The sequence below is a fragment of the Buteo buteo genome, chromosome 12, assembly GCF_964188355.1.
Source record: "Buteo buteo chromosome 12, bButBut1.hap1.1, whole genome shotgun sequence".
In the NCBI taxonomy this organism is placed as follows: Eukaryota; Metazoa; Chordata; class Aves; order Accipitriformes; family Accipitridae; genus Buteo; species Buteo buteo.
The window spans coordinates 17,179,078-17,197,727 of record NC_134182.1 but is presented as its reverse complement, the minus strand read 5'-3'; the positions used below and the strand labels follow the sequence as shown (position 1 = coordinate 17,197,727).

At 37.0% G+C, this 18,650-nt stretch overlaps 1 protein-coding gene across 3 annotated transcripts in view; it reads left to right on the top strand.

Annotated features, from left to right (window-relative positions):
* Positions 1 to 18,650, top strand: part of SRBD1 (S1 RNA binding domain 1) — a 134,831-nt gene that overhangs the window by 49,730 nt on the left and 66,451 nt on the right. For all 3 annotated transcript variants that reach the window (XM_075042852.1, XM_075042853.1, XM_075042851.1), the window contains exon 17: positions 17,463 to 17,554. In XM_075042852.1, coding sequence (XP_074898953.1) covers positions 17,463 to 17,554 — 92 coding nt within the window. The remainder of the gene's footprint in view (positions 1 to 17,462; positions 17,555 to 18,650) is intronic.

Here is an 18,650-nt window from a genome sequence, read left to right as displayed (position 1 = left end):
AATGAAAGTTTGTGGGCAGATCCAAAGTTTGGATAGAACTTTCCCTCTGAAAATATGTTCAGGTTTGTTTTGAGTAGTAAACCTCAGGAAACTGCCACTTGTACAGCTGCTAACAAATTCCCCCAGTACCAGGAGAATAACTATGACAAACCTTGATTATTTTTTTATTATTTTTTTTTTTAGACAAAATGGCTTGGATTTTAGGCAGATTTTAAAATTAAACATTAATGACTTCTAGGTGTCTGATAGCCTGAGAATCTTCCAGGGCTAAAAAGCAAATACATATCCATCAGTAAAGCAAGGGCTCTTTCCCTCAGCCGTTACATAAAATTGTCATTTCTACTCCTGATTGCAGGCTATCAGCTCTTAGAGGCTGTTGGCAGTGCAGGAGTGAGCACTATCCATATTGCATCTTCAGCTGGAGTAATTTAGTGTGATACTGAAACTGGAGGCTACGCTTGCCTGGACTTATTTAACTTTTCTTATCAACAAAGTGTATGGCAGTCTTAAAAGGTTCATGAATGATGTTGAAAGAAGTCACAGCAACAGGAGATACTTCAGCATACTTTTGATGTTTTCAGGGCATGAGACGAAGAGAATTTAGACGTGCTGTGTGTCTCAAAGGGTCTTTGAGCAGGTTATTTCAGCTTGAAAAGGGATTAGATTTAGGTGTCTGCAGTGTCGGACAGTTGTAACTGAAGGTGCCTGTAGAGGATAATTCCTTTCTGTAACTGGATCCAGGCAGTTCTGTCAATGATGAGTAAGTGGAGGGAAGGAGAAATGGTCCATTTGTTGTGGTGGGTGATACAGAGTCGAGAAAGAGTACGTCTGAATGGAGACATCAAAAAGAACAAGCTACGTGAAGCACCTTTGTCAGTGCTAAGCCTTCCAAGCAGCAACAACTGGGAACACGGGAAAGTGGAAGGGAAAGCGCAGAGAGGAGAGTAGTGCTGGTTTTCCTGTTCCTTTTCAATTTGGGGAGGTTTGTGTTGGTTTGGTGGCTTCACATATGGTTGTAAATGTAATCATGTCCATCTAGCAGTTCTGTACATAAGCTATTTTCCTTTCCTTCAAATGCCCAACACTTCTGAAAGCAAATTTGTTGCTCACATAGAAACAATGTTTTCACTTTATTCCTGTTTGCAACTGCAAGTAATAGCACAGTTTCTAATTGTATCAGATTCTTTTATGTAATAACAAATACTATTCAAACAGCTCAGTTGTCTGTGGAGCTCTCTAAATAAAAAACCGGGGGGGGGGAGATGTCCATCTATATGCAGTTATAGTGATTGCTAATATTAAATTGGCTTTTCACATAAAACTCCTCTCTCAAACCTAATTAATTTTTATATTTTGTTAAACATCTTTGGCAGCTGAGGCAACATGCCTATTGCCTGTTCAGTTCTTTTATTGGGTTAAACTAGAACTAACATTTGGATAAAATACATTTTGACATTTGAATTTGACATAAATATTCCAGGGAAACAGTTTAGACATGCATCCTCCATGGATGATTCTCTTGTCAGTGTTATGATGTTGTACTGTAAATATACTTTGGAAGTGGGCTTTCAGTAAAATCAGTGATGCATTTATTACTTGTTCCTGGTCTATTTTTCCTCATAGTGTAAAATCACAGCTCAAAGTTACTTTGTCATTTTTTTATTAAACTTATTTTCTAGAAGTTAGTAATTTTTAAGTAAATCAAACTGGATATTCCTATGTTACTTCTCAGTGATCACCTCTCTGCTGAAGGAATTGTTAACTCTAATTCTCTGCTATAAGAGTAAATAGAAAGAGACATTGTCAATTTGAATGTTTTAAAATGAAATAACTTTGAAATTATAGTATCCTTTTAATATATCCTGTTTCTTTAGTTAACAACAACAACAAAAACAACAACAAAAAAGACTTTTAAAGTAATGCTTAAGGCTGTCCCCTTCTCTATTCCTCTTGTTTTCCTCTGCTCCTGTAGGCCCTGGCTGGCTCTGCTGGCATCCTGCTGTCTCTTTTACCTGCATGTCCACAGCTGCTTGGTGCCTCCTTGGTTGTAGCTTTCTCCTTAGGGGAACTGCCTAATGACCTCTTGGCATTTCTGGAGAAGACCACTCACTGGAAAGGCAGTGCTGCTGATCATTATTAGTGGAGCAAGTTAGGGGAAATTATTTTTCCTTTCGCTGGCTTCTTTTTGATAAAGTGGTTACAGTAGGTTGTAGGTTACTGGACCTCTGACACTAGCAGGAGTAATGTTTTCTGATTGAGACAGCATTTTGAATAAAGGGATTGTTCTGGCACTAAGTGAGAAGAAAAAACTGTTGGCATCTAATTCAGAGCAGATTCTCTTCAGTTTTATTGTCTGCAGGGAATTTCTTCCAGGTTTTTATAAAGTGAAGGTACTGGTTTATGTAAATATGTTTTATTTAATATGCAATGCAGAAAGTGCAAAGTTGATTATTTTTTGGTAAACCTTAAATACCAGCATTATGAAGCCAAGCTAATCTGTGGTTAGTATTAGGTTGTGATAAAGTAAAATTTCTAATTAGTCCAGTGAACTTTGGGGGAGACGCTTTCTTTATGTAAATTGTCTTTGGGTCTGAAATACCAGGTTCTGCACTCAATATCAGTTGAAGATTTTGATGATTAAAACAAGTCTCGTGTCAAATTTTAATGGAATATGTATGGTTTAAGTTCATGTCTACTCCTTGTTTATAAAGCATTTGTAAGTTAGTTTCCATTGGATTTAATGACAAAATATAAGTTTGGGGTTTCTTCTTTACTGTACCACAGTTGATATAATTAAATTGCATAAATCACATGGTGCTTGTGATGATGGTGACGTTGTGAGCCTTTATGAACTTCAGTTAAAACTTGGAGCTTGTGAAACATGTTTGTTCTGTTTCTCAGGGTTTGGTTAAATCCAAAACCAGGACATGACAGTTTGTGGTGTTAGTAATTTTAAAATTTTGTTTATATTTTGAAAGAAAGTGTTTCGACATCTTTAACAGAATTCTGGACATACCTGTCTTTGGCTAACTTCAGAAAATAATTTTCAAATGTGTAGTTTAGAAGTATTTACATGGCCCTTTTTAGTAGGGAAAAAAAAGGGAAAGTAGCAATTAGACCCTTAATATTAAAATCTACATCAATATTTCCTTAATATAATTTTAATATGAATTAGCTGAACTTTTATTTATCCTTAAACTTGGAAACCTATCCTTTCTGTGGGGGGAAATATTTAAGGGGTGTGCCTTGTTCTTTTGGTGGAGGAGGAGGTTGTTACCCCATCTCTGCAGTGGATGTAAGGAATGCTCTCAGCCTCATAACAACCTGACCAGTATAAGTCCCAGAATGGTCCAGTGCAGATCTCTGTCATGTCGTTGCATGTGACAATGTTGGTGTGCGAATGTGATCTTTGTGCTGCTCTGGCTCAGGGCTGTGGAGATGCTGATGGCAGCGATAGTATGGGCCTGTCTACCAGGGGCAGGCTGAGGACAAGGCTTGGCTCTGCCACCTTCTGCACTAGCCAGCAGAGCTGAGCAGGCGCCTGAGGACAGAAGATGCTCTGCCGTATTAAAGGGTGCTGCATATCCCACCCTGGCATATGTTCTCTATAACCCCTTGTAGGAGTTGTCTGCATCAGCCGGAGAGCCTCTGGGCTCTTTGCTGCTGCGCTGCGGTGGAGTCTGTATCAGACAAACTCGTGTTCTCATCTGGAGAATTACTGTTTTAGTATCGTGTTGTCTCCTCTTCCATAGCCCTGATCTCCAAACTTCTGGGTTTTTTTAAAGTAACAGCTGTTAGTTATCAACTGCAAGAATAGTCTTAACAGTTTAACATCAGACACTTGGAATTAAGTGGGCCTACTCTGTTACTGGAGGAATCAACAGGGCACACGTTTCCATTCATTTCATTTCCGAACAGTTTCAGCTTTTCTTTTCACTTACAGCATTTGAGGAAGCTGGGATTGTTTAGTAAGTTTTCAGTACAGCACTGTTTGAAAACAGAGTGTTGACTTTTTGAATCTCCATTTGTTTCTCAGACACTGTTCCAGGGCACATGTATACTTTTCTGAAATGATACATGGTGCTAAATTTTTAAACTGCCATTAAAAAAAACCTCTCCACCTCAGTTTAGTATTATCATAATATCAATTCTCAGCTACAGGGGATCCAAGTGTTCCTGTTAATATGTAGTAGGTTTTGGAGTCTCCATTCATGGAAATATTTGTAACCTGACTGGATACAGACCTGAGCAACTTGCTTTGGTTGACACTGCTTTGAGCAAGGGTGTTAGACCAGCCAGTCTCCACAGGTGCCTTTCAACTGCCCTGATAACCTGGCATTCAACAGTTTCCAAAAGCTGAAAGAATCATCCCAAGACCCTCACTCTTCATTGCTGGCTTACCTTGCAGGATCCAGACATACGAACCTAATGACCCATCCAGAGAAGTAGGTGTGGAGTTAGATGCCTGTTGCTGATATGGTAGGGTAACTGTAGACTCTGTCAGCATTTGCAGGTATAGGTTCTAATCGTCTGTGCTTTCTGTGTAATGGTCTCCAGAAGACTCTTCAATCGAGTTCCAGTGTACCTTTCTTGCTGCCCAGGTATGAATTGGCAGGAAAGCTTTGAAATAATTTGCTCTCATTTTGAAGTAACATGTGCAATGTGGAGAGAAAACAGAGCTTTGAATGTGGGGGGAAGGAGGAAATCAGTAGGTCATTCTAGGCTTTGGTTTTGGGTGGAAGTTGGGCTGTTGATGGATTATTACTTTTTTTTGCCTTCCAGGAAAAAAGTGAATATTAACTTCCAGGTGCAAACTTTGTCATCTGATAGAGAAAACAACATAGTTGTATTTGAAAAGGATGAGTCAACTGTTTTACTTTCGTTAGTGTCTTTCAAATTCTGTAACTGTGACCTGCAATTCCTCAAATGTTTCTAAGATACTTTCCCATTATAGAATGGTGGGTCAAAAATAAGGCTAATGTGGTTAAAAAGGTGCATGTTCCAAGATTTTTTTCTGCAAAATATTTGTGGTTGGACTCATTAGATGTATAAATGTGTTAATGAACCTTTACAGTACTGTAAGATATTTTATTGCTAGAATTGCGGGTGATTGAGTAGCTAAGTACTGTGTAACATACCCATGACTAGAGAATCACTTTGAAAATTGTGGTTTAAAATGTAGGACATAAAATAATTTAGCTGCATTTTTATTATTTAGATGTAAAGATATCTCTTAAAAAACTAGAAAGTTATCTTATCTTACACTTTCATATTTGGATAACTAAAAAAAAAAAAAAAAAAAAGACTATTTTATAGTTGGGGTTTTTTTTCCATGTCTAAAAGTAATTGGTTAGAAGTGAAGCATAAGAAATTTCAGTCCAGAAGAACAATTTTTTTAAGTGTTTGTAATTGGATGAAAAACGTGTTTTAAATGAAGTGGTCTTTCAGCATATGTTTATGCTAGGTCTAGTGATATTACTCATGGAAAGTCTCTAGTGTGGATCTGTCACAACCTGAGGGAACAAATTATTCCCTTTTAAGAGAAGGGGGAAAGCAAATATAACACTACCTAACTGAGTTTTTATTTTACTAATTCTAGTTATTTATTTTTTGTCAGTTTTTTCCCCCTTTTGGTTACAGCCTTACTAAAGGAGTTTGTTTTTTGTAAAAACATGCAATTCGTGCATCCATTTCAAGTTTGTGAAGATTTGGTCGTTATTTTTATTTGTTTTTTTTTTCACTGAGGTTCATACATACTTCTGTTTGTAATACAAAATGACACGGTATCCACTGTTTTAAATGGTTAAAGGATAAACAATAACGTACCTAATGTTTAGCTCACTTTCATTTGGAGATATATTTGATTCAGATTAGCATCTCTTACTGTAGATGCCCAGCAGTTGCATATGATATCAGTGAAATAATAATATTTAAAACTATGATAATGAGGAGCACCAGAGAAGACATGAAAGAACCCTAGAGGCCTAAAAAGAGAAAAAAGTATATTAACAAAGCACTCAATCTACTTATGTTGCTCTACAGACATTTGAGTATGTCTGTTTACCTTTAAATCTGCGTCTGAGAAAAGTAACTGAGCTATTAAAATATGCTTGTTAAGGTAAAGCAAGCTTCATTTGATATATATATATATTTTTTTAGCTTTGCATGAAAAATCTTAGCTTTTTCTGAAGAATGAGTAATCTAATCTTTTTTCTTAGCTTTCTTGGGTTTTTTTCTTGTCTGTTGCTGTAATCCTTTTTCTACTGTAATGCTACAGTTCCTTCATAGGGGATTAATAGATTTTGCTGGAAGCACTAAACCAGTACCTCAGTTTTACAGCCTTTTTTCCAATGAAGAAAAACAATTTCCTTGATGGACAGAATGGAACACTTCTTGATAGTCATAAACTAGAGTATAGGAAAATGTCAAAGCAAACTCTTTTCCTGTATTAAAAATGAAATAAAACATAAAAACAAATGAGGACTTAAAAAATTAAGAGTGCTGCCATGATTCAGTCTGCAGAAATTATTTTTGAGAGATAGCAGCATATAATTTTGATCAGGTCTGCATGAAGCACCATTTACTCTATGCAACATTTGTCTCGAGTATGTTGAGCTGGAGAATAAACACAGGAGGCAAATGTATCTTCTGTGAACTAAAGCAGACAGCTTGCTTTTTATTAGGTGAATTCCAAATTAAAATAAAGTAAGAAGAAACGACATGGCTAGAAAGATGTGGTCACACTTTTCCTTAGTATTTAATACCTCAAAGAAGTTTTCCTACCAGCATTCATTTTGATTCCAGAATTCTTAATTTATTTTGAGTTTCTCTGTGTGGAAAACCTGGGTACTTCAGAGTTCAGTAAACTGTGCCAAGAAGTGTCTGTAGGTTAAAAATATTTAATATGATGTCTTTAGATACAGACTAGATTTTAAGAGGTATGGGGAGGGAACAGAGAGGAGCAGCAGTGGAGGATCTGTGATTTTCTCACACTGTGCAGAAAGTCTATCTACATTGTATTGCCCAGCCCTAATAGAAGGGGTATAGTTGACTCCAGCCTTCTTTTGTGGATCTGTGCTGGGTTGAGGGTAGCTTGCTAAGGAGAGATGAAGTACTAAGACCAGTGACACTGGGGGGAAGGCGGGGGGGTGGGGGAGCAGTGTGTGTAACAGAATAAAGCCCGACTCAAGCCAAAGCTACAGGTCAGAATTTTGCATGAATCAGGGCTGTGGAGGCTGCATGGCAGCACTGGCCAGGCTCCCTCCCAACTGCCCAGAGTGATCGTCAAAGAAAATGACAGTTGCTGGAGGTACTGTTCTCCAAGAGGCATTTTGCTCCATATGTTGTGGTCTTGTCCAGTTACACTCCACTCTGGGGACAAAGTCTCCATGAGAGTTAACGTGACTCTAAGCTCCAGCCTTTGGTCTGGCTTAACTAACTGCATTTTAGCCACAACAGTTGCTGCATCTGTGGTGCCTGTTCTATCAGATAAAAATTATTCCTGAGAGCAATTATAGCAACTGAATAGCATGTTCTTATAGCCTTTCTAGATAATTTCAAACTGACTGTTTACATGTGACACTTCTTGATACAATTTTTATGTGACTAAATCTGAATGCTCCATGAAGTTCACTGACAAATAAACTGCTGAAAGGTCTGTATTCACTGGAGAACCTGATGGACTCTCCTTAATGGATCATCTGTGTCTTAAATGTCCTGTGTCCCACAGGAGAAAGGTTGTGTGGGTAGGACATTGTGTGCAATAGGGAAGTGTTTTGGTTTGAAAACGAGGCTTTAGACAGACATCAGTTTCCCCAATTATAAACTGTTGGTTACAGCACCAAATGTAGATGGTACTAGCAAAGCCTAGGTATTTCTTTATAGGCAGGAATCTTTTTTTTTTTAAAAAAAAGTCTTTGGGAACAAACCCAAAACCTTAGTTCTTGGTACTTTATAGTGCTCCAACTTGAATAACTATACATGAGCACAAATTGCCGTGTTCCAGGGTTTTACCCTTTGCCTCTGCTGTTTCTAAAAGCAGCCAGGATGGGTCTTGCCTCTTGCAAGATCCTGTGTGGCTGGAGGTGGGCTGGATGAAACACCAGCTTTCCCCATGTGCTACCACTGCAGGCGTTTCTGCTTCGCTGAACTGAGAAGGAGCTGCTAGCAGGACAGCGTTGGTGCAGGCCTTCTGGTCTGGAACTGGCAGCTTCCTTTGGTCTGCTGCGTTTCGTGGTGTTGAGTTGGGCTTGTTGGCTTCACCGAGCTCTTAAGAACTGGGAGGGGCAGGGGCTAAATAAGTCTGCTCGTTGAGCTCTTCAGCGTGGAACAGTTTTGCTAGGCTTTTGGGGGAGCAGCATCATCTTTTTGGACTGTGCCATGGTTTTAATGTATGCATCCAGGCAATTTCATTTCAAGAGTCTCTATAAATATATGAAATGTGAGTGTTTTACATCACCTAGTGTTTCTTTTTGAAGTGTGACTGCCAAAATCAGTTGTGTGTCTTTGTCTCCCTGTGCCCCCCTCCCAGTGGGTAAAAAGAAGTTAGGTAAAAACTTGTCAGTGTTTGGCTGTATTTTTTAGTGTTGTATATACAGTTTGTTCCCCTGAGGTCACTGGGATAATTTAGTTGTGTAAAACAGAGTGAGTTCTGGCAGGATTGGTCTTGAAATTATAAAGTGTATTCAGAAGGAGCATACCCATTTTCATGCCCATTATATTTTTGGAAGTGGACTCTAGGGTTTTCACTTCCTTTGTCAGTCCTGAAGCCGTTTTTACTGTCTTTTTTTGTAGTTGGTTATAGATAGGTAACTTTTTAACATATTTGCATACGTCTAATTATCATTAATTCTGCTTAGAATTACTTTAATGCTGTCATATTGTAATCACATAAAATGTGCTTTTTTTTTTTTTCTTTTTTAACTTGCCCTCTTACATTAAGGTAATATTGTATTCTATAATGTTATACATACTGCTGCGATTTCTCTTCATTGCATTGCTGCAACGGGGAGAAGAGCAGTAGCTAAATTTTCTCTCAAGTTCCTACTGTACTACAGTGTTTAAAGTAAAAATAAATTACTTAACCATCCAACTAAAAAGCAGTTAACTTGGAAGTAGATTTTGTACCTGGAGTTCAGATTTCAAAGCTCTCTGCAAGAGCAGAAAGGAGCTTCAACTCCAGCTGCTTTATGAGCAATGACAGGACCTGTTGTTTGAAACTGTCAATGAAAGTGGTGGGGGCAGTCACAGGTGACTGTCACCTTCAGTCTTGAGACATGCCACCCTAGGTCTTTCACTTTTCACTGCAGACATGGGACGTGTATTTCTTCTGGGGATGAATCTGCAGCACCAGTTTTGTTCTGATAACAGCATCTGGCACTAGATTGATTTAACAGGCTATGAGGTTTGCTCTTTTCAGATATGCACTTGTACGGCAGCTTCTGTGCAGCTCTGACATGGCCACACGCTACTGTTGTTTTTTCTGCCTTCTAGCACCATGTGTGAAGCTAAAGCTCTTTGACACCTGCCATTTGGACCCTTTTCTTACTGAAAAATGTCATCGTTTTCAGACAAGATGAAGACAGATATCTGATCGTTTTTCCCTTTGCAGGGATGTGCTGAGGGCATGGTTCATACACAGATGAATAAAGGATTCCAGGCTGTAGCTATACAGTTAGTTTTATTAGTTTAGTATGGTAAGTAGTTTTTGATTTAGGGGTTCATAGAGTTATATCTAATACAGAAGAAATTAAAGCTAATTAAACAGATGGTAACTCATTGTTATATCTTGCAATAATTCTCAAACCTATTTCATTCTGCTGCAAGTAGCAATTGTCTTACTGTTTTAATGGCAGGAAATTTCACACCAGTTTTGTTTGGGAAGGGGAATGATGGTGGTTGAGAAATTGAAATCAGAAAATGTTGAACTCTTCTAATTCTGTAATCAGCGAGATGTTTTATGTAGGATATGTTTTCTGGATTCATCCAAACCTGGAAGTTAGTAGAACTGGGCTGCATTTTCCGAAGTAGTAAGTTTTTTTAAAGGAGAAGCTTTTAAACCCTGTGCCACAATTGCTTCCCCTGTATTCTTGAAACCTATCTTGTGCTAACAAATAGGCAATCAGGTTGCATGGCACAGAACACAATTGTCCTTATGTTTGAAATATCCTTTTATTATGTTTGATTACAGGCAAAATGCTCTTAGAAAGTAAAATCAACACGCAGCCCTCTTTTACACTCCAAAGCAGTGAAATTCAAAAATTTTGGGCTTTGTTAGCCCTAATATTTCCCAGCTTGCAGGGAAGTGGGTAATACTTGAAGACAACTATTTCAATAATTGCATTTTTAAATATACTTACTAATTCTTCTGAGATTTGGTTGCAGGTCTTTTTAGTTAAACTGGCTTTGATTTCTTGTATTCCTTTTAATTTCTTATAAAACAGACATTGAGGATATGTTGTATTTTATCTGATGTTGAATGACTATAATTTGTTATTTCAAACCATTAAATTTTGCTTTTGCATATTGTTCTTAATCTGAGAGTGCGTACTTCAATTCTGTAGTGAAGTTTAGTTCTGTATAACCATACTGGAAAAATGGAAAATCAAATATTGTTCTATGACTTAATGTTATTTTAAGGTAAGTCACTTTTAATGATTTGAAACAATGATACAAACTGTGATTGGATTATCTTGCTAAACACTGATAGAAAACAGGCCTAATTTTTTTCTCTTCAGTAAGTTCTAAAGACCTATGCTGTCTACCAGGAAAGCCATCAGCTTAACTGGCACTAAATATAATTTGTGTCTGAACAGGAGAGAAATAATCCCTAATGCAAGGATGGTTGCTGTCCTAGTTTCAGCTGGGGTTAAACCATGACAGTTGCCTTGAAATTCTCATTTCAGAAGCTGCTTTATAAGGTGTTTGTTTATTGTCCCTTCTGTATGGTCAGCAAGCTGTTGCAAAAGTAGGGTTTGTGACTGAAAGACATACTGTTCTGTGTTGTAATTTGCTGTGTGACAGAGTTCCTGGTTTGAAATAGCTTAAGAATTTTTACTTTAAAAAGTTGATTGAGTTGGTCAGGACAAAATTGCTTTCTTTGCATGGTGTAATTTCTGGTAAACTTCGTGAAATACCAAGCAAACTCATTCATATGTGGGTAGAAACATTTACAGACTTTTTTTGTTGTGAATTCAAAACACTAGTTGTAAGTAGAATTTCACCTAATATTTTCTATGGAAACTTTCAGAACACGACTGAGCAACAATGCAGGGTCTGTATCACTGCTTATCATTTGATGTGTGGTCTGAAGACACTTTGTGGGCTTAACTTCTTGTGTGCTTGGGAGCTCCTGAGCAGAAACTGTTTTTTAAAACTTGTCATCCATCCACCTGTCCCCGTCCTCCTCCCATCTAATTGAATGGCTTCACTATGAGTCACTATGAGCTTTTCTATAGCATTTTTGCAAAAGAAGACTAACACCTCTTGTCTAATGTGACTGATTTTGAAAGGTGGACTTCCATATAAGCAAAACTTGTGTGGTATGTAGTGACTAAAAGCTTCGAATGAAGCAGTGTAAATATGATGAGAATTCCTTTCCAATCTAACAATATATTTTGTCATTGTAAGACATATTTAATACTGGAATATCTCCTCAGTTCTATATATTGTTAAAATTTAAAGCGAAATTTTATTTAAAGGCACAGATGAATTGTATGGATTTTGGCTGGATTCTGTTGAATGATGATTGCTTTTTAGTATAATCTTTTTTCTTGACCCTAACATCTTCCTTTACCATACCACTAGCTTATTGGAGTGGGGGAAAGGCCAGATTTTGAGTTTAATCTCATCTGTCAGAATGAAGAGGCTTTTAAAAATCTTTTGGGGCTTTTTATTCTTTGAATACTTTATTGAGTATATACCAGAACCTTTTTATCTTGCGCTTCCATGACATATGTTCCTCATAAGAATAAGAAGTAATGGCTTAGCTGTGTCAGAGCCAGGACCTGTCAAGCCTGGTATCCTATTGTTCCTGTGGCAAAGTGCGTGTGGCTGAATAAATCACAGTGTCTCGCTCAGCCTGTGCTGGACTCCAGTCTCCAGTCGGCTGTATTCATCACCTCCCTGGCAGAAGGAACTGTGCTGTGCACAGTGTGTAGGGGCTGGATCTCATGTACCCAAACATGAGATCCTGGGAACTGCAGGTAACTCTGCCCGTGATGGCAAGAAACCTGTAGCTTGCAATTCGTAATGATGAAGAGTTGGAGGGGCTGTCAAATTTGCTTCTGCCATGGGCAGTGTCCTGCTTGACAGGAGAGGAAAGACCGAGACATGAGTCAAAATGCAAATGAAGGGATTGTTGTTGTTTCATATGAAGAGCTGCTTTGAATTCCCCTAGGTGGTTTTCATTAGTCACCAAAAATGGGTATGTAGGGAGACGTATAAGAACAGATGCAGGCATCCTATTTCTCTAGTACTTTTGTAGCTGTTGACCGTTTTTGGTTTTAGGCTCTTCTGGAGCTAGTTGTGACTTCTGTGTTTTTAGTAAGTCCCAGTGGATTTCTCATTCATGAAATAGCCCAACTTCTTTTAAGCCTGTACTTAAGTCTCCACTGCTCCTCTTAAGTCTATCAACATAATTAAAGTTTGTAACATTCCAATTGAGCTTCTAAATGTAACATTCTTCTCTAGCAAATATTTTTTTTGTTTTATTTTTCTGTCTTGGGTAATTCTTAAGCCAATTATTTTAGTAAGTAACACTGAATAATCCTTTGACCCTTCTGTATTTCTGCCCTTTGTGGGAGCCTCTAGCTTTTGTTGCCGCAAGCTTATGAAGAATATATTCATCAGTTAATATGTAAAAAGTTGGGTTAGAGGAGTTAACCGCAATTACTAAATTTTGATTGGGAAGGGAGTTATATTTTGGCAGATCATCATTTTATGACCGAATATGGAAATCTGGGCCCGTTTTGAGGTTGACATACCCTTTGCTTTTAGAGTGACCATGATTTTCTTCCAAGTATTAACACTGGTCTCTTCTTTGTACTGGTATTATTTCTTAAAAATGTTATTTTTAAAGGTTTCAAGTTGTAAATCAATGTTTTGGAGGTTTTAGGAACAGTAAGTTATGTAAAGTTGGACAAAGTTACTTTTTCTTTCTCTGTAGGTTATTAATCCAGTGTTGCATTTGATTGTGGGAAAATTAATTCAATGTAATAAAATAGTCTGAAATGTTGGTAAGGTTCATGAAAATGTCGGGAAGCTGCATCCGTCTTTAACCCTAGAAGCCTCTAGCCTGGTATATCTTTTTCGTTATAAGTACATTAGATTTTTGCACATGGTTTTGAAAAGATTTTCAGTGAAAACTTACTACCCAAGAACCTTGTAAGTTTTAAAAAATGTGCCATTACATGCATGTACATGAAATTGTAATATAGTTAAACAACTGTTGGCAACTCTGGTTTGTTACATGTAATCTTCACCATTATGCGTTTATGTAGGTATGTAATAGCTTTGAATGTAAAAAAAAAACCTGTAAGTATTCTTAAATTTTTATTTTTACCTTTTACAAGAAAGGCTTTTTTCCTGTAAAAATTAAGAGATTGAAAATCTGAATGTTTTGGACAGGTCTTCAGATGATCTTTTCATACCAAGTATATAATGCTTATTTAAGCTGAGTAAGAAAACTTGCTCTAGTAAAAGTTAAAAGGCTCCTTAAAGTATTTAGAATACAGCAGGTATGGTCTGTGGCATAAAGCTGAGGGCCCACCAGGTGGTGCTAGCGGAATATATTTAATGTTGGTTTAACAGTACTTAAAATGTGTCTTAACAAATGTGAATGAGGTAGGTGCAGTACACGAAAACTTACTTTCTGTGCAACAAGCCTGTTTGTACAATTAAAAAGAGTAAACTGAAATATCATGTAGTGGCTTTGTGGTTTGGGCACTTAAAAGTTTTAAAAGTTGGATATAGATGCTGAGGAAAAAAACTTATCTGTAGGATGGCTAATGTGGGAAGCAGACAGGATGGAGGCATAGTCCCAGATTCTTTACCTGCTTTTTTGTTAATTCAGAGAGCAGTTTATGAAACTTGTCCATTCATGTCCTATAAGCATATCATTTTATGACCACTTGCTTATTTACCTACTACATTTTGACTTTAAATAGGAAAATAACTTTTAATAATGTTGTTTTAACTGTTAAGATTTTCATCAGTGCAAGAATCTTTCCTCTTAAGGAATGTACAGAAATAAGGTTCTCACTTTATGAGGGGGTGAGGAAGTCTAGTTTTCTGTTTTAATGCATTATGTGGCTTAAAAAGTCAAAGTAGAAACAAATTCTAGTTCTGAAGATCTACAGATTATTAGATACAGTTTTTACCAACCCTTACAAGGGCTTTCTTTTGACTCTCTTGAAAATTGTATCCTTTAAAAAAAGGGGGAGGGAGAGATTAGAGAACAGTGTAGACTGCAGTAGTTTGGAATAAATGTCTATTGCCTACTGATTTGAGCAGGTTTGGTTTTGTCTTAATATGCCCTGACATAAAATATGTATATTCTTTGAAAGTAGCATGTAGAGCATTTTACAACATTAAATTAGCTTAAATTATCCTATATAGCATCCCCCTTTTAAAGAGAATTATTAGAATTTGGAAAACAAACTGTCTGTGAACCAAAGTGGCTGTCTCCTGTCTAGTCAAAAAGCAAAATCCGGAACAACTGCAATCAAAAAGTCCCCAAACCTATTTTGCTTGTAATCTTTAGTATTGTGACCGAGGTAAATGTTGTAGCATTGTATGTGCCAGTGTCACATTAGTAACCACCTCACTGTAGCTAAAAACAAACTAAATAAAACCACATGACAGCCACTAATAGGTTTGTAAAAGTTTGGTTGACTATGGTTGAAGGAACCAGAGGATAGTTTCTTTGAAGTTTGTGGCCCTATGCGATTACTCTGGGTAACAAATTTATTTAATGTCTGGGTTTTACTGTCTTAGGCGCAGCAGTATGGGGTTCTGTGTGAGCGGAAATTCTTCCCCTCCCCCCCTTTTCCAAGTCTGCTACACCAAATACTTCATAGAATAACTGCATGCATATACAAAACCATCTCAGACTGGATGTCAAATATCTAGTGTATCCTGCTTCTGAAAGTGCTTTTTATATCTTGTTTTCCTGCTTGAGATAGTATTTTTACTTGGCTTCCCTCCCTCCTCCTCCTCCTCCTCCCCTCCAGTGTATAAATGTTCTTGCACTTGAGGAAAGGAAATGTGCTTTTTTCAAATGTTTCTTTCTCCCATCCTGAGTTTAATTTTATTTACTCGTTTTAGCAAGGAGTTTTTTTACTACCTACCTTAAAATTTGGCACAATTCACTTACGACCAGAGAATGATAGTATTATTGCAATCCTCTTCTGAAAATTGTCAGTGTCGCATTAAGGAGACTCAATAAAATGTCAAGTGTGTTAAAATTCCCGTCCAGGTCACTTTGTTTTTTCACTGCATAAAATACTGGGAGAGATCAAGCAATAGCTCTGTGCAGTAATACAGTTTATAGTACAGCACTGTAAAAATGTGTGCAAACCACTGATTTATTTATTTATTTAATCTAAGTGTAATATTGATGTGTTAAATTTGGAAATTGCATGAGAGGTAACTTCTTGGATCTGTTCAAATATCAAGATGGAAGAGCGATTAGTGAAAAGCTATTGGAAATATGTGCTAATGTGTGTGGTTTGTTGGAAGCAATATCCAAAAAGGGAGCACTTGCCAAGATGCTACCTTTATAAGGTGTGAACATGTTAAGAAATACTTTCTGCTGCATTGTTCTTTAAACTACCCATTCATCAGAAAAATCAGTTTGATGAGGCTTCTGTCAACATCGTTTCTCAGCAGTTAGGTTTTTGTGGTATGACCATATTTCTGAACTCTGTTATGGGACTGTTTTCTGAATGTCATTTATAGTGAAGGAATGCCTGTAATACTGAAGCTTTTTAAAAGATCATGTAAATAGTTTCATTTTCACTTGCCCCATTCAGCTGGTCTGAGCAATTTTTTGCTCTGTTAAATCAGTTGTTTGAGTGGGTCTGGAGTTATGCTAATACAAAAGAGAACAGGATTTTATTTTCTGTATTTATTGAAAGATCCAGTCTGTAATATTGGAATGTTCTTTTGAGTTTTAAGTAACCATAAAATCTGACTTGTGTGTACAGCAGTCTACCAAATTCCAGTTTTGATGGGGGGTAGAACAGTAAGAAAGTCTTACCTTCTATATCTGCATTTTACACTATTTACTGCTCACATGCGTGGAACATTGAATGGGAATGTGTTTTATCTGTGAGCTATTCTCCAGCTTTTTCTAAAAGGAGGGGCTTCTAGGTATCAGTTTCTTTATTTAAAAATTTGACCTACTAAATGTTCTTAAAAAGAAAAACTTATAGTCTAATTTTAAAACGATGTAAAGCAAAGTTATGATTTTCATTGAAAGGTCTGGTTCTTGAGGATTGTGGTTTCCCTTGTTATGGCAAGATAAGTTTATTCTAAGAGTGGAATAGTAAAAGTAAAAATAGTGCTGAAACTGATAGTGTTCCTCTCCAGTGCAGGAGCTGTACGATGCCTTAATTATCAAGCTGAAATTCAAGTTCTGTTGAAGTTACCTGAAGAAATACACTGTTGATTCAATGGTGTCAAAATTTCACATCTAAAAATAAATTTACACTGTGAATACTTGACTGCTGTTTTCTCTTGAGTGGAGCTACAGCACTCAAGGGTTTTTTAATTGTGTTGTGATTTGAAATGGTGAGTTTATCATCATTACTGAATGAGTTTGAGGTGTGTGGTAGATACGTGAACTGTAGTTTAAGTTATTGAAGACATGCAGTCAGTGTTTTACTTTGGGGATGGCAGTGAGAGCAGGGAGAAGACAGTATTAAATGCCGCTGAGAAGCGAGCTGCAGCTCTGTGGCTCAGACTGTATCAAGTTGCGTTTTTTCTGAGTATTTTAGGCAGCTAGCTTTAGACAATGAATGTGCACACTCATGAGTTGGATTCATGTAATAGTTTACCTGATGTTATACTTTAGAATGTATGTGTTTTTGATGAAATTGTCAGGTAGGCTTTTGTTTTGTTTATGGAAGCTGCCTTGCCTATTTACTTCTGGTAACACTTGTTTCTCATGTTTTAAGATACTGCAGAGGCTGATATCATGCACAGGGTGTGTTTATAATAGGGCCAGAATTGAAAAAGAATGGATGTTGCAGCTCAGGGAGGGGTGTTTTGGCTTAAATGGAGATCTTTTCCTTTGTCTGTACTGTCTTACTTTTGTAAGTATTCAGTTGATTCCAAATATGTTTAAAACATCAGGCTTTAAAAATAAAATATCCAAATATTCAATTAAGTCACTTGCTAAGTCTTTCATTTGTGTTGTTCAGTTGTGTGGTGTTTTGATTATTTGCCATTTTATTTTTCAGCATTGCCAGTGAAGCAGGAGCATCCATCTACAGCGTCAGTCCAGAAGCGTCCAAGGAAATGCCAGACTTAGACCCTAACCTAAGAAGTGCAGGTATGAAGTGTATTTCATCACCATTTCAACATGGAGCTCAAATCTCAGTTCTCAGACTGTATTGTTTATAATATTAAGTATAATAATAGTCAAAAGTATAAAAAGTGAAAGTTTTGGATATTTTGTTTCTAAACTTTAATTCTTCTATCATTTCACACTTGAAAGTCCTAGGTATGCAAATCAATGACATCATCTTCTACTAAGGCTTATAACGTAGAGGTCCTTGTGAATATATTCCTTTAATAGGCTGGTACAGGAGAATTTATGGGGATTAATATAACCAATGAATTAAACGAATAAACTTTCACAGTTGGACATGTCCGTGCCCACAAGAGCTAGACCTTCCCTCTCTTCTCTTGTTCCTTGTATGTACACAAATGTGTCTAATAATAATGAAACACTTCAAGGGCTAGAAGAAAATGTAAGAATAGAACAGATATTTTGAAAATTTAAAGGTGTCCATTCATTGTGATCACTTTGAAGTCTTCGTGTAGCTGAATATAGCCCTTAAGAAATACTATTTAGTTCTAGTTTTCAAAAATTATCTACTTCAGCTTAAATGTCACTGAAGTATAATACAGCCCAAGTTCTTAGAAACGTACAAGTGTTGCCACTGGTATAATTTTCAGTGTTTGCTTAAAGAGTAGCCTTTAAAGATCATATTCTTAGCAGCTTCACTGGTGTTCAAATTCTACTCATGGAGTTGGTTTATTGGGAGACAACTGTAAGGGCAGGTCTGACATTATCTTTGGGTTACTTCATTTGTGTGTTTATATTTGTGTGTCTTTTTGTATTTGTTTTTATCTACCTCAGTTTTTTATTTTCTTGGTTTTCCTGCAATTTGGTGTCATACTCAATCAAATATAGCATATTTGAAAATGCAGTAGCACTCATGTATAACTCTTTTCCAGTCAAAATTATGCTGTTCTTGATTTTAATCTTACTGTAGCAGGTTACTGGCCTGGAAATCCTTAGGAACGTGTAGAAGTAGATCAGCAGAAAACAGTTCTGAAGTTACATGGTATTTAGGGGTAAAAGTTTTTAGAATTCCCCATGTTCCCCTTTCCTTTTATTTCCACAAAGGGGAAAAGGGGTT